Raw genomic sequence first — 19,925 nt, 5'->3', positions numbered from 1 at the left:
ACGGAACTTTAATAAGACATGAACCAACACCTCCGAGTGTTCCTTCGCTTAGATACCCCGTACAGGACACCCGAAAGTCGTGGGGAATAGCCGTGCTAATCACTGAGGGCATGGCGATCCCCCATCTGGTCATAGCTCCGGGCCGTCCAGGGCGACCCAACCACCGGCATCTGGAACTCTCCCGACAGCTTTGACTTGCTTTTTTACCCTGAAGGATGCCCCCTTACCACCTGCATGATGCTACACCATGGTCCCACAACTGCCTGTGGCACAGCACAGGGACCAGGATGAACACGCCGTGCACCAGGCAATGTGGGAGGACTCGAGCTGATGGGTCAGATTCGCGTCCGGGTGAAGGTGCCGTGATCCCTACCTGATCATTGCAGTTACTCTCGTTGTGGCTGTCTGGTCATGCATGACTACCGTGCGATCCCCCGTTCTTGCATGATTTTCCCGCGCAAAGCCGGTTGCAGCTTCATATTCACCTCGTTCGTTCTCTTCCTTTTCTTTCTTTTCTTCAGTTTTTTCTGGTAAAACTTGGTGCTGTCACAAGTCACTGGGAAACATCTCCAAGATGTCAATTGGCGACAAAGAATCCCCAGGCGCCCACGATGCTGCCATTGGCCTCAACGAAGACCATGTTGACGAGAAAAGAGGAAACGCGGCCGATCGCGCCGACATGTACCGTATGGGCAAGGTCCAAGAAATGAGGGTTCGTACACGCAGCTCTTGGTGTTTCTTTCCGCTGTAACTGAGTTGACGCGACATTGCATAGAGAAACTTTCGCTTCTTGTCCATCTTTGGCTTTTCCATGATTCTGATGGCGTCGTGGGAGTTTTCTCTGAGGTAAGCCGTACTCCCAAAGGCGCTATGGGCCGTTCGTCAACTGACCAAGCTTGCTGCTCAAAGTGTTTCTACCATCGGACTTGTCAACGGTGGCACCGCTGGATTGATCTGGATGTTCTTCGTCTGCTGGGTAGGCTTCCTGCTGGTGAACACGTCCATGGCCGAGATGGCTTCAATGTGAGTCGCGCCCAATCTCTGAGACACCCCTCGACACACCCATGGCGGCATTACTGACGCAAACCTTCCTGCAGGGCCCCAACGACCGGAGGACAGTATCATTGGATCTCAGAATTCGCGCCGCCCCAACACCAAAAGTTCATTAGCTATCTCATGGGATGGATGTGTGTGCTCGGCTGGCAGACTTCGTGTGCCTCTTCGTCCTTCATCGCTGGCACCCAGATCCAAGGCCTTGTCGTCCTGAACTACCTGAACTACGTCCCCGAGCCCTGGCACGGCACCCTCCTCACCATTGCTGTTGCTGCCTTCTCGGTCCTCTTCAATACTTTCCTGGCCAGGAAGCTACCCTTGATCGAGGCCCTGGTCCTCATCATTCACATCTTTGCCTTCTTTGGCATCCTTGTCACTCTCTGGGTCCTTTCCCCGACAGCCGATGCCAAAGCTGTATTCACTGAGTTCACTGATGGCGGAGGCTGGGGCAGCCTGGGAGGATCGACCCTCGTTGGTATTCTTGCGGGCATTCTGCCACTGCTGGGCGCAGATGCTGCCGTCCACATGTCTGAAGAGCTGCGCGATGCCAGTCGCACACTGCCGCGTTCCATGATCATGACCACAGTCTTCAATGGAGCTTTCGGATGGATCATGGTCATCACCTATTGCTTTTGCATTGGCAACCTCGAGGAGGTCATCATGTCACCGACCGGCTATCCCTTCATGCAGGTCTTCTACAACTCGACCAAGTCGGCGAGCAGTGCTACCGCCATGTCATCCTTCATCGTTGCCATGACCGGCTTCTCCAACCTGACCATGGTGGCCACGTCGTCACGCCAGCTCTTCGCATTCGCACGAGACCATGCTGTTCCATTCAGCCCCTGGTTCTCCAAGGTCCAACCAGGATGGGACGTGCCTCTCAATGCCATCCTGACGACCTTCCTCATCTCGAGTCTTCTTTCCCTCATCAACATCGGCTCAGCTGTCGCACTGAACTCAATCACATCCTTGGCGACAACATCACTTCTCTCCAGCTACATCGTCTCCATTGGCTGCATGATCTGGCGACGATGGACCAACAACCCCCTTCTCCGCGGAAAGTTCTCCCTCGGTCAATGGGGTCTGGCCATCAACATCGCCTCTGAGGCCTTCCTGGTAGTTATTTTTGTCTTGGCCTTCATGCCTGGCAACCCTAACCCAACGCCTGCAGAGATGAACTGGAACATCCTGATTTACGGCGCTGTTGTTGTTTTCTCTTTGATCTACTACTTCTTCCGTGGAACCGAACGTTATGAGGGTCCGGTTGCTTACGTGAGAAAACTTCAGTAATTACTTATAATAGAGTCGTGACAATATATTTACTCTGACTTAAAGACCACTCTCTTGTACCTCGTGATCAGATACGGGCCCTTCTTAGTCTTAACCTGCAGGATGATGTGCCACTCTCGCGAGCGTAAATCCCGTTCTTCCGGCACAAGATTCATGACAGAAACTCTTGGGCCCAGGATCACCTTGCCAAAGCCAGCTTCGTTTCTGGAAAGCCTTCCATCTGTTCCTGTCGGGGGTGACAACGGCTCAAGACTGATGTATTCACCCATCTTCTTGTCTCCAGTGGCCTGTGGGAATCCTGGCTCAAGATAGAAAAACCACTCGAATTCAAGTTGCCCAATATCCCCAGGATGATCCAAGTCCACAGTGTTGCTTGCATCGAGAGTGATGGATGCCTTGGGAGGGACCAAGATGTGCAGTGCCTCTGGACCAACAGACCCGTTAACGTCGATCACGGGTGGATGTGTCGCTGCACTGAAGTCCTGATGAAGCGTCCATTGCATTCGAGCTGCAAAATCGTCCTGCGAGGCGTCTCTCCAGCGCCAGACGGTTGATTGCACACTCATGTATGGCTTCCCGTTGGGAGCTACCACCGTGTCGGGAGAGACTCCATACTCAGCACTCAGGTCATAGGCCCAAGTAATCCGGTTATATCGACCACCCCAGCCACCCCATTCGGGTTTCTCGGGATTTGATAGACCATTAGGAATGAGCCCCATGAAGCTAGGCGAGTCGCCCTCCATGCCAAACTTGATGACGGGGTACTCAGCCCCAAGAGGGCCAACACGGATGTTGGGCGTAAGCCAGTCGTCCTGGACCTTGGTCATGTCGGGTATGCCATTGTCTTCTGCGTTGATTCCGACCCACGTCGCAGCGAGAAACTCTCCAAACCCATGTATGCTGACAATGTATGCAATGTTGGGCCAACGTTGGCGGATCCAGAGCCCGGTGTCATCTTGATCAGAGATGGAATAAACCCGAAGTCTTGCTCGTAGCCGAGCAGCCTCAGCTTTTGGCTTTATCTGATCGATGTGGTGCATAGCTTGCGCAACGACATTCGCGCCACCCCAAAGGCCAACGTATAGTGGCTCCTCAGACTCCTCGAGACTCTGAATAAGCCTTCTAGCACCCTCGCTCAGTGGTTCTGAGAGAAACTTCCTGCCATAAACCTATTTCAAATGTCAGGGATCAAGACTTCCTAGCGTAGTCACATCGGGGCAGATACTCACTTTTGGGCCGGAAGACACCATCGCCAGCAGCTTATCAGCCGGGGGAAACTGGCAGTTGGGACTGACATGGGAATTCAAGTTATCAGCAACTTTGCCGTATGCTCGAATGATTCTTTCCATGGCCTCGGGATGAGTTTCATTCTGCAGGCTGATCGAGGTGCTAGCACAGAGCCCACGGACGTCAAAGTGGTTAGAGTAAAGAAGGAATCGGACGAGTGACATCTCATCATCTGGTTCATTCAGAATGTCGGAAATCATAAAGGTTCGCGGTTTATAGAACGCTGGTTCGGCGGCCATGGTGCCAGTACTGTTTGTTGCCGCCATTATGCGAAGAGTTGGCAAAGAGAATTGGTCAAGCCTGAGAGGTATTTTCCATAGGAGAATGAAGCGGGATGTGGAGATACAAAGCAGGCTGAGGAGGACCCTTTTAAGTTCTGCAGGCATGACACGAGCAAGGACACGTAATGAAATGCAGTTTGATCCTATTCCCCTTCATCAGTGCGGGGATACAAACTCGCTTAGATTTACCTCATATGGAAACTGGTAGTATGTTCTTCTCTTGAACGTCTGAGGCTACTATTTTCTGAACTCAGCTCCTCCTCTAAGGTACCAAAACCTTGTCACAAGTCCGCGTATAGCGCCAGGGCTATTCTTGCTTGTTTTAGCCAAGGCAGACATCCGAGAAACAATCAGTATTGGTAGTAGATTTAGCCTAATGAATCTCAAACACATCCATCAGCTGACACTAGCCTCGGGAAAGGGCTTGCAGGCTTCCGTAAAATCGACAATTGGACACTTCCCCTCCTCTACAATACCACCTCTTATTCCTATTGAGCTTGCATGAGATGTTAACCAGGCTTGTCATAACCTGTAGCCTGTAGGTCTCACTGGACTTTCCTGTCAGGTGACGGGTGACAAGGAGACAGGGTAACGCCAATGAACCACAGGATGCAACAAACACAAACTGACAGGTGACAATCCTAACCTATGGGAGTAAAGTCGACAAAAACCAGAAATCCTCGCTAGGCCATATGCTGTGGTCAAGGGGGCCGACTTGAAACCCAAGACAGCGGCGCAATCTGGTGCCACCAGACAACAAGTTTTACTACGATTGAGTCCCTACTGCAACCTCAGTAAGAATACCCATTTAGCTGGATCCCAAGATATTAGTCCTATTATAGACTCAATCAACTCCGGTGGCCTCTAAACGGCCTCAAATCTTGGCCTGAGAAACCTTCACCTTGCATCTCTAGAGAGAATTTTGCACGTCATGTTCTTGCCGCAAAGGTTGCTGCCATAGAAGTAAGCGGCATGACGACACTAAAGTCAGTGTAAGGAATCATGATGTCACTCATGTCTGAAATCCAACATGATGCGGCACAGGGAATTTCTTTGAGCACGAGCATTACGCATGGAAGTATACAATATCGGGATGCAATGCTTTGGTTAGACTGCATATGCAAATTTTACACTCCGTTTATCCCATTTCCACATATTCAATACGTGCCATCCGCCTACCAACCTAAGCGACATCAGGTACCTCCAAGTCATAGGCCAACGTCTCTGCAGCGATAGCTTCCCGAATCTTGTTGACCCTATTTACCCAGGATCAGTGCCTACCTAGTCAAGAATTACAAGAAGATAAGGAGAACTTACACCTGATGAGCTGGGTGTGGACCGTAAGCGAGGACATCCGCTTCGGTATCCAACACAGCGATCAAGCCGAGATCGAAGCCCTGAGCGCGGTGCGCAGTGCTCGCGAGCGGAGGACCGAACTCGAAGGACCTCAGACCTGGCACGACGCCAAGCATGGCTTTGCCGGCAGCGCGCATCTCGTCGATGCTTTGCTGAGGCACATTGGGCTTCAGCTTGAAGAGGACTGCGAGAGTCAACACTGGACTTTGGGGTTATGGGTGGCCGCGAGGAAAGAAACCTACCAACGTGATAAATGGCCATGTTTCTGAACAATAATTTTGATCTTGGTAGTATTAGAGAGGTCTCGTGCGCATTGACGGTTTGATAGGGAGGTACCGAGGTAGACAATGTGAGGATGGTTTGTGATGGGTAGAGGAAAAATAACGCATCTATCATTGGTCAGAGGGAGGCCGAGTGAGGGGTCCACGTCCCCGACTGATTCCGCCATCTTCCCGGAATTCTATTGGGGAGACTGGTGATTCATTGGGCCATCTCGAGGTTCGAGTATCACAATCGGGGGGTCTCATACTTGCAGGCGAGTTGAACCTCTACTGATGTCCCGACACTAATCTGTCCAAATGTGTGTGACATTATGTCCTGTTGTCGTCATATGTTGGCAGCTGTGTTCTTTGTGGTTGTAGTTGATAGGCTCGTTTTAGAGAAGTCATTGATAACAAGGAGAATGGAATATTACTTCTGAGGTCTGGTGCTACATGGTGTGAGAGGCAAATTAACAGAACGAACCCCAAGACCTGAAAAGCAAAGATAATGATTGTCCTTGAATTTAACCCTTATGCTAGTCTAGTGTCGGCAGACAAAAGCTCGAACAAGGGCCCAGCCAGACTCTTGTCCAAAGCCATGCTTTGCAAGTGTGCTAGCTTGGACGTGTTGCTCTGCTTGGACGTAACAACCTTCCATACCGCATCCTTGACAGCGAACTCGACTTGCGAGTCTAGAAGAAGTGCTTCGATCTCATCATGAGGCGAGACCACGCTAATTTGGGGATCAGATCCCAGCTCGATCCTAATATCATCATCATATTGGGATGTGTCAGCGAGCTGAACCAGTAGACCACTCTTGAATGAGCCATCTTGAGATGAGGCGGCAGCACCAGTGTTTCTTTCAACGCGAACAGAGGCACTCTCGTAGGGAGCATTGTTGACGAAGACGCGAACGTCCTCCGGTCGAATATCGTATATACCAGGGAAGCGAAATGCCCACAGCTTACCCCAGCCCTTGGTAGTAACTCGCCCAGCGGCTTGCTCGTACTGAACATGCATTTGACGATGCCCAAGAACAAGGCTTTCAGAATCTTCCACTTTCTTCATAATACTAGCGGCATCATCTCGAGGATCCTCCCAAATGTCGAACTTCCCATCAGCACCAACCACGACAAGGACTTCGAGGCTCTCCGGGTTCTTGCAGCCGTTCTCGGGTACCCGAGCGTGGTCGAGGGGGATAATAGCTCCTTCTTTAGCCAGGACAGGGTAAGTGGTGAGGGCTCGGTACAGATCAATGACACGTCCTGAGCTGTAAACTCTGCCAGAAAAGATGTCGACGAAACGGCCGTGTTTCTCAGGCAACCAAGCTGTGACCTTGGCAAGATTCGTTTTAGGGTCAACGGGATCCACGATAGGGCATACAATCAGCTCAGAGCCGAACTTGTACTGGTTCAAATGCTGATAAGCCTCATCTTCCATCGGGTGGTCCCAGTACATAGGCTGGACGAGGGGCTGCGGGTCGAGGAGCGAATTGGCCACATTGTGAGAATAAATATAAGGAACAAGCCTATGACGCAGCTGCATTGCCGAACGCATGGCCTCACGAGCTTCTCCACGATACTTCCACGGCTCCTTGCCCGACCACCTACTGTCAGAAGAGTGAAGGCGGAGCAACGGGGACCAGACTCCCAACTGAACCCATCTCGCAGACAGCTCGTCATCGCGATAGCCGAACATATGACCGCCGATATCATGACTCCACCACCCGTAGCCAATGTTGGAGGCAGTTGCTGTAAATTCGGGCTGGAAGCGGAGGGAGTTCCAGGTGATGATAGTGTCGCCGGAGAAGCCCACGGGATATCTGTGACTACCCGGGCCAGCGTATCGTGAGAAAATCAACGGCTGAGTTTCCTTGGTGGTCTTTAGGTGATCGACATAGTTGAAGTGGTTGAGCAGCCACAGAGGGTCGAGACCTGGCACCTTGGAGTGTGGACCTTGTTGCCAATCAATCCACCAGAAGTCACAACCCATGTCCTCAAGGTTACGGTGAAGCACTTGGAGGAATGCGCGCATGAAGTCAGGGTCTGTGGGGTCGAAGAGAATGGGGGCGTTCTCAGAGGTATCGTGGCCCAAAACAGCGGCCATCTGACAGTAGATTTCCTCGTGGTGATGAATGCCTTCGTGGGGATGGTCGTTGAGGGTCATGCGCAGACCCCTCTTGCGCAGCTCGGCAGCGAAGCCAACAGGGTCGGGAAATAGCTTCTTGTCCCATGTGTAGCCGGTCCAGCCAGCATGAGGGACCTCGTCGCCATGGACCAAGTGCCAATCCATGTCGATGACGGCGACTGACAGCGGGATTTCTTCCTGCTGGAACCGGTCCATGAGTCCGAGATATTCCGATGCGGTGTATGCATAGTATCGACTAAACCAGCAGCCCAGGGAGTAGCGAGGCACGAGCGGTTGACGACCAGAAATGGCGTAGAAGGAAGCCATCGCACCGCGATAGTCTGGGCCGTAGCAGAACAGGTAGCCGTCGACGCGGTCTCCTTCACGACGGGGGCTCACAAAGCCATCATTCTCAAAGAGCATGGAGTCGCTGTCATCAAGTGCCGAGTAACCCTGACGCGACAAAATGCCACGGCCCATGTCGCATCGTCCGTCAACAAGATCCAAGGTTCTGGACGTACCGCCGAGGTTGCCTCCCTGGTCTTGTCCATAGCGCCAGTAAGAACCCCACAGGGTTACTTTGCCCACAATGCTGGCGCTGAGACCATTTGTGCTGAACTTTTTCTTGTCGTAGGAGAGATGGAAAGCGGAGGAGATGATGTCGAGCTTATTGTCGGACTCGACGACGCGGAACTTGGGGGTGGGCAGGTTACGGTTGACAGCCAACGTCGAAGCGCGGTCTTCGAAGACGCCGTCTGCCGCCCACTCGTATCGCAGAACACCATCACTGATGACCGTGAATCGCCATTGTGGCCCTTGGACAATCGACTCGGGGCGCGCGACCGGGTTGTAGTCTGTCTGGCTTGGGCTCATGATGAAGTGAAGGCCTATTTTTAAGACCAAGATGTTGCGACTTTGCGAGAGGCCTAGGGAACGATAGCCGCCATTCTATTATACCTTGCCATCATGACTGAAAACGCCTGGCCGGCCCGAGTGACGTGATCATCTCGCTTTACATTTTGGCATAATCCGCAGAGTTGTCGATGAGCGTTCTTACTTGGGATCAAAGAGACAATGAACTAGCGATGCATGATTTCTCCAACTGGACCCGCTTGTGTTGGCCGCTGGCCGGCAAGAAGCTTCATTGGACTGCTGTCGGATCGTCTGTGCACATGGTGGTGCCGGCAGACACTTCATTGGTTCGTTGTCGGATCGGAAACTCAGATGTTGCGCATGCGGATTTATTTAAGTGTCTGGTCTCGTCTCTTACTGCACGTGCAGCATCCTACATCTGACGCTCGTGGCAGTCAATCTCAAACTTCCCCATCAGTTCTTGGGACGTTTCAATTTCGGATCGACTAAAGCCCAATGAGCCTTTGGCAATTCACCATCAACTCCTCTCTTTCTTCGGTGATACCCCTCAACTGCGGGCCGAACACAAATGCCCCGCATAAGCCCCATGCAACCCAAGATGCCGATCCGAGTTCAACAGGCCTGCGATGCTTGCCGAGCTCGCAAGGTCAAGTGCAACGGTCAGCAGCCTTGTCCACCGTGCGAACATTTGAACTTGCATTGCAAGTTCTCGGGGCAACGAGACAGCGGTGGCGGCAGCAAGGCACGACCGGCGCCTAGGCGAAATCGGGTTCTCGCGCACCTGAGGAGTACACAAGCAGGTGGCCGACCAAGGCTTCGCGATTTGCGTGCTTCTATTGTGGTTCCATCCTTGGCTGGCTCTAAGGTGGGAGCATCTGATCTGTCACCTGGAACAGTGATTCAGGATAGGGCCAGAGAGAGAATATGGCTTCTGTCGCTACTGCCCTTGTACGAACAATTGGTATATGTTATGAACCCAGTCATAACATGTGCCGAGTTGCGCGAGTCCATTGATCGGATACATGTTGAGCCTGAAGAACATGGAGCTTTCGTATACGCTGCCGCGGCTGTTACCATACATTCTACACCGCTTACATCGGATCAAGACTCCCCGCAAACGTCACCTGGTCGTTGTGCCTTTGAGTGCCGTACGGAAGCTAGCAGGTATAACCAGCTAAGGGACATGGTTAATAAGAGCTTTGCTGCACGCTTTCAAGGCCAGAGCAAGGATGCTATGGATCATCTTGCTGCGCAAGATGTGACAGTACGCAAAATCATGACCTGCGTCTTCTTGGCTGTGTGCCTGATGGGTCTTCGGCGCAAAGAACAGGCCTTTACATCCCTTCGAGAGGCAATCAACATGATGCAGCTCTTGCCCTATGAAGAAGGAGGCCAAGATCTCCCACGAAAGCAGCGACTGTACTGGCAACTGTTCATCCACGAGCGTTTTGCTGCTATTGCCCTTGGTTTACCTCCTGTACTCACGACATGTGGATATCCACAGCCTGACGTGACCCTTCCGACATATATTCAGACGGGATTTGGATCGCTATGTCGGCTGTTCAGCATCCTGGATAACGACTTCATGCACTACTGGACACAGTACCAAGGCAGCTCCGAGAAGATGGGCATCATGTTCTGGAACCCTGAGCCCCGCCATGGCGAGATAACGGCGTCATGGATTGAGCGGAAGCACCAAGAGCTTGATGCACATGAGCGCAGCCAGCATCTAAATGATGTCGACATCTTGCATAGCGTCGAGAATGACCGAGACAGTTATAGCAGCGCAAGTCCTGAAGACACCGGGCCCAGCTGGTCCACAAGCGTTTCTGAGTTGCAAAATATTGATCTGCAGGTAACAAGACTATGGATCCGCACACTCCTATGGCAATTGGCTGCTTCACGCATGCTCCTGAGCAGCAGCCTGCTCTCAACAGCCCACCAGGCCATGTCTTTGACATTTCCTGCACGAGACGTGGTCATCCAGCTGCGGGATCATGTTGATCGATTGGGGAGCAAGACTAGCTTCAGTCCCCATGGTTCCGGCATCCTGGACAAATTATTCGAGATTACCAACTCCATAGCTGACGTCCTGCTATTGGTGCCCAGAGACCAGTTGGATTGGTTTTACCACGGAAACGAGACTGGGCCAAGTAGTGGAGATGTGGAATTCGGAAGCAAGCAAGTCGGGAGTCAGTTACGTCAAGACTTTGAGTTCTTGGTTCATTTCCTATTCTCATTTGGTCGGATCGATCATATCCAAAGGAAGATCATTACGCAGAAGTATACATCTCTAGGGATGCAGAGTTCGGGCTTGGAGCCATCGGTATGATGTTCACAGCTATTGGAAGTCTCACAGAATAGATGCCAAGTGGTTGCTTACTGGCCAACTCCCCATACATGTTGGTTACACAGCAGGTGTGTGTCCAACGGGGCACCTATGTAACTACCAAAGGGCTGGCCAGGTTGCCTTTCGCGCAAATTATGGTTTCAGGCCCATCCTACTTCTTTATAGGAGCGGCTTAGTACCGCGCGCAAGTTCTCAATTAGAGGTCCAGGGGCCTTAGGCATTCGGTTGGTAAACGTGCACCCCAGTGACATTCCTTTGTTTCATCTAGCTTTCTTACAACATCACAGCCCACGCAACAAGTGCCCAAACAATCGCCAACATACTAACAAGGCTTCGTGGCGCAGCAACACTGGACTCGGGAGTCCAAGTACTTTCGATCTGAATACAGCTCATTCGTCCAACGGTTTTGTTGACTACATTTTTGCTGTTGGATTTGGCCATGAAGAGGGTGAGTACCGGGGTAATCTTGTGCACTTCATCGTACGCGGATTGAGGAAACGGACCCCCCTATTGCAAGATCAAGAGTTAGTAGGTGCACTTCGAGCCAAGGCAGATATTTCTCACATCCCAAGATTTGAATGAATAGAAAAGTGGTGCCAGGTTGGCAGATTTGGGCAGCATAGGCCAGCAGTCGCTCGTGGCATTTTTCTCGCCCTCAATATTGGTGAGGTTAGAGAGGCTTATGGCAAAGACGCTCCTTCTGATGCCTTCGCCCGTGCCAGTGTAGTTATTGCATGCGCTGATATTGCTGTCCTCAAGCTCCCTCTGTAAATCTCGACAGATACCATCAACGTATTTGTAAGTAAGTGCGGACGCCGCGACCTCTTGGATGCCGTCAATGCATTCCGGATCGATAATATCAGAGCAGGTGCCTGTGGTGTTCTCTGGAAATGTTTTCCCAGGAGGGTCGAAGAAGACAGCGCAACCGTGGACTTCATCCAGCGAGACGTTCTGGGGGTACCCGAGATAGTAGACGCTAGTGAACAACTCATCGCCCTTCTTGGTGGTGGAAATATTGACTCCTTTGACGATGGAGAAATCCTCTAGGCCATCTGGGACATCCGGAATGCGGGTCAGCCCGATGTCGAGGAATGTGTCGTTCCCAACCTGGCACTGATGTTCATCATTGACCACAGGGCATTGGACCGCGTCGCAGCCGACAATGATATCGTCTAGTTCCTGAGAAAGCACCTGAGAGGCTAGTATGAAGCCGAGCAGTGGGGCGACGAGGCCTGTCGGTGAGGGCATGTTGACAGAGCCCTATTTCTAGTCATGGGGTGAGCAACAAAGTATAGTCGATGGGTCGCGTAAAAAGGTAAATGACGCCTCAGCCAGAAAATCACGAAATATCAGCCCCTTTTCAAGCGCGTTAAGTGGGAAATTGGATGGTTAGCTGACAGGGGTATACCACGTCTGTGAGACACTTCAGTCTTGGCCTGCCAAGATGGGCTAACCTCTTGGAAGAACAAGAGCACAAGAACAAAAGTTGGCTCCGGTCCCTTGATTATCATAATCGTCAGGAAATAATAAGGATGGAACAACTAGACGCATATCTTGAAGAGAAAATATCCAGCTGTCAAGAATTGTAGATTTTCCAGCTTGAGCTTTATGGCACCTTTACAACAGACCGAGCAATGGGGGCAACACCTCCGATCCGAAGCGAGCTTAGCGCTCTGCATGGACCTCACATAATTTTTCCTTGGCCTGGGATGCAATTCCGAGAATCGGCCCATGAGCTTTATTCCAACATCACCTTGGGGCTTGAACCATGTGTCTCTGTAATACGGTCCGCCAACTGGCAAGAGAATATGACGAGACCAAAGCCGAAAGCATAGCTTCTGAACTCAATCACCATTTATCAGCCGTTCGATCGATCTTATCCAAGTCGAAATTGCTTGCTCGTACCACTCACTATCACGTCACACCCACAAATCAACGAACAGCCAAGATTCTGTCCATACAATCGTTCAACTCGGACTGTGTCAATGATGTCTATGAAAGATTCAGGTTCGACTTGGAAGGCTTCTGGACGCCCTCCGATACCTTGGCCCACGCCGAATTACATCGTCGGCTGGCTTGCATCGTCATATTCCTCAGATCCGAGTTGAACGCTCCAGTCTTGGTGCCACGGCGCATCGCTCGCTTCTTCGAGGGCCAGAAAGATTCAGAACTCCGGCATGCCGGGAGGAAGTATATCAAGATGGCACGTCGACTTGGCAATATCGGATCGGTCTTGTGGTTGCCCCTGGATGTCCCGTTTTCTACGTGAGTAAACAACCACCGTCCGAGGTTGGGAGCCTAGTTAACAAACTTAGATACGAGAGATACGTCAATATCAACGACGAAGAGATCTTTTCCCACCTCAAGTCTATCTGCTCAGGGGCTCCAAACCGTGATGAATTTGTGCGGAACCTGATTCTCGGCCAACTCAAGGGTATGCTCGCTGATCCCCTTCACTGGTCCTCTAACTCATATCCAAGAATAGATCCCTCTCTGCCATTATCATATCACAATCTCTTTGTCAACTATGCCGACTTTCTGGCGGACACGGACATACTGCTCCTTCTTCTAGAAGCTCTTGGTGGTCACAACGTCCCCGATACTCTTCTACGGAGCGTGACTTCTCCTCAAAGGCGGTGGAATGCAGCCGGCGAGATACAAACTACCGATGCCAATCAATTTGGTCTACCATCTGAGTTGGTAGATGTGTTGTCGGATAATGCCCGGCTTGCCCAGTCTCTCACTTCTGTATACATCAAGCACACACTCGACGATGGGACTGTAACATGGTCCATTGACCCTGTGTCTAACCCCCGGCTCTTTTCCACTCTTCTAACCGAGGTAGCGGAAGCTTTGAGGAGTGTTGCCCTTAAACTCTTGTGCTTTGCTTGTCCACCTTGCTACGAAGGCAATACCGCTTGGTAAGAGACCCTTATCAATAAGAACATTAACCCTCAGTTACTAACACCTGCTGCGTAGGTCCCCACAAACCAAGAGTCTAGTATGGGACTTGATGCATACACTGATCCAAGAAAACAACAAGATCGCCATCTCACTCAAAGATCAATTTGTCGATGCCCTACTCTACTTCTCCGAGCGGGACTCTTTCTCGATCCGTTGCCTAGCTACCCATGTTAGCAGGGCCTTTTTGCGGCCCTCGATGCCGTATTACTTGCATGCTTCGGTGACATTGTTCCAGAGTATCTTGTACCGCCTTGAAGGGGATTTTATAGAGTCAGATGCTCACATACGCCATTTCCTCTGCCAAACTCGCCGCCTTACAACCCGCAGGGACCACGCATTGAAAGGCAGACTTCACCTCGTTGTGATCGAGAATAAGATCCAACGCCACGACAGCGATACAGCTTTACGCATCTACGAATGGAAGGCGGAACACCCGCCTTCCAGCCTTGAGCTTGAGGTCACACGTCGCCTCCAGGGTGTCGCGGCGAGTTTCTTTCAGTCCATGGGTGATTTTGACAATGCAAGAGAATCACTGGAGCAGTATTTAAATCTTGGCACTGTCCAGCCCATCCGAATGACGACACGGCGTCTCATAGTCGCCAGGCTAGCAGACATTTATTGTGAGATCGGCTGGTACGACAAAGCAAATGAACTTCTCGAAGCAGAGTTGGAGAATATGCGAGAACCTGACAAAAAAAGCCGGCCCTGCCGAAGACTGCTGTTGGCATCAGTGGAAGCCAACATTGGACAAGGCAGAACAGACATTGCTGAGTCGACTATCCAAGACCTAGCTGTCATCGAACCAGCGGGGCTAGAAGAAATGAACGACCAGTTGCTGCGTATGCGAAGACTTATGGCCACCTCTCGCGTGGCTCACCAAAAGGGTCATTTCCAAGACGCTCTTCATCTATGGAAATCCACGCTGCAGGAAATGGAACAGTTCACCGCATTCTATGCCAAGTACGGCTTCATCGCGGTGGTAATCCATCTTTCTATCGCCCATGCCCAAATCGAGTTGGGTGAGGTGGAAGATGGCAAGAGGTCATGGGATATCGCGGCAGACATGCTCAAAAGCCAGCGGTGTGAATACGGGATTCCCATAGTGGCTACGAGTTGGCTGAAGAACGTTGCTGGAGCAATCCACCAATTAAAGGGATGGCCGTTGAGGGTGATGCTGCCTGGCAACAAACCTGATCTCACATGGGTGTAGGGTAGTAAGGGAGCACACCAGACTGCTTCGTTTGAGAAGCAATGAACTACCTAGGAACTAGCTCATTGCGATAGACATATAGTGAATATCTAATGTGAAGTATTGATGGAATTTTGACAACGAAAAAGAAATTCTGCAGCTTGTATCTCGTTCGAAGCATTCACTCAAGAGGTTAGGTATCCAAAAAGGCCATAACTTGAATGTGATTTTCCAGTCATGCCGATCTGTAGTATGATATTCTAGAATTCCCAAAATTAACCTCATGCGATCCACACTAGTCATTATTGATCTTCAAGGGTGTAAACATGACATGATTCTCTTCCCGTCGGTGTGGATTACGCGGCAATGAAGTCCAGAGTTCCTCATCTTCCCACCTGACCCCCGATGCCCCCATTCCACAAAGCATCGTGACTGGTAGGATGAACGAGCGAAGAGTGGGCCCGGAGGGGTTAGCTTCTCACCGTGAGAAAACAAATGTGCCTCAGATCCCTGTCAGCAGGATGGCTTTCGGCTAGCTTGCTTTGGTGGCTGGGCATGAACTCACGCCGGTGCTTTTTCTCTCCACGCACGTGGACTTGCAAGCCATGTGTTGCGAGTCATCGAGTAACGAGCTTTGATCGGACCATATCAATAACAGGCTTCGGCGATGTCGGAGTTTAGAGTGGGTGGTGATTTCGGCATTAAGAATTGAAACCAAGAATACAGGTAGATAGAGCTTAGAGGAGGACATAGAGCAAAAAGCTTCATAGGATCTATTGAGTGTTGACTAGAATACCTAACAACCCACTCATGAGGCATTCGAATCCTTCACCAACAACAGAAGCCCAAAGTTTATCGAAGCAATGAAAGCCATTCCCCAGAACGGAATTCCAACGAGATTGTTTGCCAAACCCCATCCCAAAACAGTGCCCCCGACCGTTGGGCCCAGAATGCGCGCAGCACTTGATGTGCTTGAAGCAAAACCATGGATTGTGCCCAATAAAGATGGGTCGGGGCATGACCCGTCAACCAGCATCATTGTTGCTGGTGTAACAAAGACTCGAGATACCACATGCAACGATAGTACAGCCGTCATGCAAGCCCAGACAATGACATAGTCATCCGGTAGTAGAGTCAGGTAGGGCAATATGCAGTAAACCACAATGCTGAGTGGCAGGAAGATCCGGTACGACCTCAAAAGGCCAAGTCGGACACTCAGTTTTGGAAATAAGAATAGCTGCAGGGGAATACCGATAGTTCCGATTGTGCTCGTCGCCATGGCTACTTTCTTGGTAGATAACCCAAGGCCTCCAGCAAATTGAAAGGGTAAGTGGATTTTGGAAGGATCTCCCCTAGGAGTTGGCAGGAGAACAATCAAGGCCGAGTTGAAAGTCGCGACGTGAAGAGCTTGAAGAAAATGTTGTAACAGTGTCAAGCAAACGTTCCTGGACAAAATCGAGGTAAATCGGGCTGGCTTTGTACTGGCTGATTCCGAATCCATAGCCGTTGTCTCACGGATCTGTTCAGGGTCATCATCTGTAGCAATAGATTGGTAGGAGGGCTTGGCGTTGCGTCTCTTGAGAATGCCCCCAAGGAGACCCTCTCCAAGCCGTCGTCGCTGGCCTGGCTTGTCGTGCCGAAGCAGAGGATGAGTCTCGCCCAAAGCAAAGATAACACCAAATGCTGATGTGACCAAGAGAAGAGCGCAGACAACGTTGGGGAGTGCATAGGGGAATCTGCTCATCCACTGAACGCCGTCACGGCCGCCGAAAAAGGAGCCTGGCCCGAATAAGCTTGGCAGCGAGTCGATAGGGTTGGCTAAGACGCCGCTCATCAGTGGTCCTACAATGTTGCCAACGTTAAAACACATTGGTAGAAGAAGGAATGCACGAGAGCGGTATCTGCGGAGTTAAAAAATGTGAATCTCAAGGAACTGAGCTCGTGGGAACTGGCTTACCTGTTGTCGACAACAACCTCTGACACCATTGTCCTGAGAACGGCAACGTTGCCATTCAGTGCACCGGCTAGCATCCTAAATAACATGGCAGACCGATATGTAGTTGAGAACCCCATGCCAAGTGCTGAAACCGCTGAACCTAGGAGGCCAATGACGAGAACGCCCTTCCTACCGAGCACCGGGCTATCGGCTGCCCGTCCCCACCACATCGATGTTACGCATTGAGAAGCGGCAAAGGCTGCAGTCAGATGCCCGGCCTGCTTCGCGATCGACGACGCATCTAGGGACTTGTCGAACCATTGTAGCTGGTAGAAAAGGTATGCCGTAAGAGACCGTTCGCTGATTGGCTCTGCGAGGCGGACAAGCATTATGACAGCTAGCTGGCCTTTGTTAGGCATGGATACCCAGGAACCAGATGATGACACTTTTGCCTCATCCGTAGACTGTGTCGTCGGCTGCTGGGTAATTCCATGCTCGGAATCTGATCGCCCTTCATTGAGAATGAGTGGCGTCTCTTCGTCAGGCATGGATCTGGATGGCTGATTGCCATGCATTGTGATGTAAGGTAGAAACGATAGGCTCTGGTGATGTTAAGGAGAGAAGCGGCGATGAAGATGCAAGAAGGACTAAGCCACGAACCAAACTTTTCGCAAAGCTCGAGCTGACAGGATCGCCCTGGGCCCATCGGACCGGCAACCACTAGCGACATCGGACATGCAGGGGAGGCAGGCTTCTCACAGTGAGAGAATGACCCCTAGTCAGAATCCCTGTCTTTGCAAACTTATCAGATCTCTCTGGTGGAGGCTTAGGTTCGCTGTGTGCCTCGTATAGGGCTAGTGTCGGTGGTATTGCCCCGTTGGCTCTTATCAATCTCATCTGATTAGCCTTATCCACCTCTGACTTAGTGGATCAAAACTTGTTAGTTAGGATTTCTTCGTTTGGTTCAAAAGCAGTGTTTTTTCCTCGACATGATCGACATTCTGCCTCTGAACAACACCGCTCCCGACACTGGGCACATTCTCGCCATCTTATTGCTCTTCGTTACTCATCCCTACTCTTGTCTTTGTCTTTTCCTCCCACTCTGGCCATGATGGCTCAACCTCCATCTCCCAGGTCTTCCAGCTCAAACATAGAGCCTGAGAATGGCCTGGCGCAACCCTTTGGAGAGAAGACCGCAGGAGAAGTAGTTGAGGCATCTGGGGAGTCAGATGACTCCAGCTCCGATGGCCGTCAACCGGTGCCGCTGTCTTGGAAGATTGCATCCGTTGTCCTCGTGACGGCGATCGGCTTCGGGTCTCAATGGAGCTCAGGCATCACTGCTGCCATGAAAAGCACCATCAAGAAAGAAATGGGCATCACGAATACGCAGTTCTCACTCTTGGAGGCTAGTGAGGACTTCATGGTTACAGCCCTCATGCTTGTGAGCGGCATCGTCACTGATAGGATTGGAGGCGCCGGTAAGAGTTCTCTTGGCATTGAAGTAACATTCTTTGATGCCTTATCTTAGGTGCTATGCTGTATGGAAACTTGATCTACTCTGTCGGCTCAATTTTGGTTGCAGGCGCAGCTCAAACTCGTTCCTACAAGTTCATGATAGCTGGCAGAGTTGTTCGAGCTTTGGGGGACATCGCAACCCAGATCGCCCAGTACAAGGTATTCTCATCCTGGTTCGCACCCGGAAATGGCTTTGGATCGACCCTAGGCTTCGAGCTGGGCGTCGGAAAGATGGGTGCGTTTGCCGGCAAGTCATCCGCCAATATCATTGCCAAAAAGACGGGGAACTTTGCCTGGGTATTCTGGGTCGCCGTCTTCATGAACATCTTTACCAATGTCATGACTGTCGTTTTCTATTGGTTCACTAAGGTGGCCAATCGCAAGTTCCATGGCATCAACGATCCAGCAACAGGCGAGAAGTTGAGTGAGAAGAGCAAGAAGTTTGAGATCCGCAAGGTGCTCGAGTTGCCATGGTCTTTTTGGGCCGTCATGGCCTTTTCTCTCTTCGAAACAAGCACTGCTATCGTTTTCCTCCAGAACGCCACTGAACTTGCTGAACAGCGATTTGGAACTGATTCCATTGCGGCTGGCTGGTATAGCTCGGTCTTGCAGTATGCCGGTAAGAGGCGAGAATGGTCGCAACAAATCACATTGGATGCTAATTTCTCCCTGCAGGCTTCTTTGTTGTTCCCCTACTGGGTATCTTCATTGACCTTTATGGACACCGAATTTCAATCTGTGAGTACTAAGCCGAGATCATTACATGAACAACTCCTTGCTAACCAAATCGCCAAGTGGTTTTCTGCGGCCTCGGAGTCTTCACCTCCATGCTTCTCGTCAACTTTTCTGGTGCCGTCAAAGGAACCGCAGCATCCTTTGGCGTCTTTGCCTTTGCGTATTGTTTTGGACCTACCACCATCATCGACAGCACTCGCACATCTATGTGGGATAGCACAGTATTTGGCTCGGCCTACTCTATCAAGATCACACTGAACAATGCGTAAGAGAAGTGACGGTCATGGCATATGAATTTACTAACTCGTATCTTAGAATGAACATCATCGTGCGAGTCATCACTGGAAGAATCCAGGATGCCGACAACAACTCGTACGATAGAGTTACCATCGTCTATGTCATTCTTGCTGGATGCTCAGTTGCTGTTTCCTTGATCCTGGGCATCGTGGCCTGGCGATCTGTAGACCTAGGACACTTGCAGTGGACAAGGAAGATGCGCATTGCCCGAGGACACATTCTCAACTCCCGAAAGCAGAGGTTCTATGAGGAGAATGGAGGTAGGAACAAGAAAATCTCTCTCTTTTGTTTTGCTTCCCTTATTCTCTTGATCCTGGGAAGTTGGTGCGGCTACTTCTGGGGCATTGCAACTGGAAACAATGGCTAAAGGGGGGTGCGGATGGTGTTCTGGAGACACTCTGTGTAGCTTGGA

The 19,925-nt window shown here is 51.0% G+C and overlaps 8 protein-coding genes across 8 annotated transcripts; 3 read left to right on the top strand and 5 right to left on the bottom strand.

Annotated features, from left to right (window-relative positions):
- Window positions 1-574: 574 nt before the first annotated feature.
- On the top strand, window positions 575-2,343 carry NCS57_00910100 (uncharacterized protein; the record flags this gene model as incomplete). Its single annotated transcript, XM_053058888.1, has 4 exons — window positions 575-712; window positions 776-846; window positions 910-1,023; window positions 1,098-2,343. The coding sequence occupies 4 exons, from the start codon at window positions 575-577 to the stop codon at window positions 2,341-2,343; spliced, it is 1,569 nt and encodes a 522-aa protein (XP_052912719.1).
- A 29-nt stretch (window positions 2,344-2,372) lies between these two features.
- On the bottom strand, window positions 2,373-3,896 carry NCS57_00910000 (uncharacterized protein; the record flags this gene model as incomplete). Its single annotated transcript, XM_053058887.1, has 2 exons — window positions 2,373-3,512; window positions 3,573-3,896. The coding sequence occupies 2 exons, from the start codon at window positions 3,894-3,896 to the stop codon at window positions 2,373-2,375; spliced, it is 1,464 nt and encodes a 487-aa protein (XP_052912718.1).
- A 1,198-nt stretch (window positions 3,897-5,094) lies between these two features.
- On the bottom strand, window positions 5,095-5,618 carry NCS57_00909900 (Stress-response A/B barrel domain-containing protein; the record flags this gene model as incomplete). The annotated part of the gene is made up of 3 exons (XM_053058886.1): window positions 5,510-5,618; window positions 5,229-5,451; window positions 5,095-5,167 (listed from the first exon to the last, which is right to left on the bottom strand). Exons 1-3 carry the CDS (start codon window positions 5,526-5,528, stop codon window positions 5,095-5,097), a joined length of 315 nt encoding a protein of 104 aa, XP_052912717.1. The 5' UTR covers window positions 5,529-5,618.
- A 440-nt stretch (window positions 5,619-6,058) lies between these two features.
- On the bottom strand, window positions 6,059-8,527 carry NCS57_00909800 (Glycoside hydrolase, family 31; the record flags this gene model as incomplete). Its single annotated transcript, XM_053058885.1, has 1 exon — window positions 6,059-8,527. The coding sequence occupies one exon, from the start codon at window positions 8,525-8,527 to the stop codon at window positions 6,059-6,061; it is 2,469 nt and encodes an 822-aa protein (XP_052912716.1).
- A 2,623-nt stretch (window positions 8,528-11,150) lies between these two features.
- NCS57_00909700 (uncharacterized protein) lies at window positions 11,151-12,125 on the bottom strand (the record flags this gene model as incomplete). The annotated part of the gene is made up of 2 exons (XM_053058884.1): window positions 11,151-11,384; window positions 11,442-12,125. The coding sequence occupies 2 exons, from the start codon at window positions 12,123-12,125 to the stop codon at window positions 11,151-11,153; spliced, it is 918 nt and encodes a 305-aa protein (XP_052912715.1).
- Window positions 12,126-12,645: 520 nt separating this feature from the next.
- Window positions 12,646-15,051, top strand: NCS57_00909600 (uncharacterized protein; the record flags this gene model as incomplete). The annotated part of the gene is made up of 4 exons (XM_053058883.1): window positions 12,646-13,142; window positions 13,193-13,311; window positions 13,363-13,798; window positions 13,857-15,051. 4 exons carry the CDS (start codon window positions 12,646-12,648, stop codon window positions 15,049-15,051), a joined length of 2,247 nt encoding a protein of 748 aa, XP_052912714.1.
- A 787-nt stretch (window positions 15,052-15,838) lies between these two features.
- NCS57_00909500 (MFS domain-containing protein) lies at window positions 15,839-17,541 on the bottom strand (the record flags this gene model as incomplete). Its single annotated transcript, XM_053058882.1, has 2 exons — window positions 15,839-16,931; window positions 16,988-17,541. 2 exons carry the CDS (start codon window positions 17,539-17,541, stop codon window positions 15,839-15,841), a joined length of 1,647 nt encoding a protein of 548 aa, XP_052912713.1.
- A 533-nt stretch (window positions 17,542-18,074) lies between these two features.
- On the top strand, window positions 18,075-19,880 carry NCS57_00909400 (MFS domain-containing protein; the record flags this gene model as incomplete). Its single annotated transcript, XM_053058881.1, has 5 exons — window positions 18,075-18,444; window positions 18,495-19,100; window positions 19,157-19,219; window positions 19,277-19,481; window positions 19,532-19,880. The coding sequence occupies 5 exons, from the start codon at window positions 18,075-18,077 to the stop codon at window positions 19,878-19,880; spliced, it is 1,593 nt and encodes a 530-aa protein (XP_052912712.1).
- Window positions 19,881-19,925: the final 45 nt, after the last annotated feature.

The sequence above is a fragment of the Fusarium keratoplasticum genome, chromosome 6 (genome assembly GCF_025433545.1).
Source record: "Fusarium keratoplasticum isolate Fu6.1 chromosome 6, whole genome shotgun sequence".
Classification (NCBI taxonomy): domain Eukaryota; kingdom Fungi; phylum Ascomycota; class Sordariomycetes; order Hypocreales; family Nectriaceae; genus Fusarium; species Fusarium keratoplasticum.
This window is presented reverse-complemented; position numbering and strand designations above follow the sequence as displayed.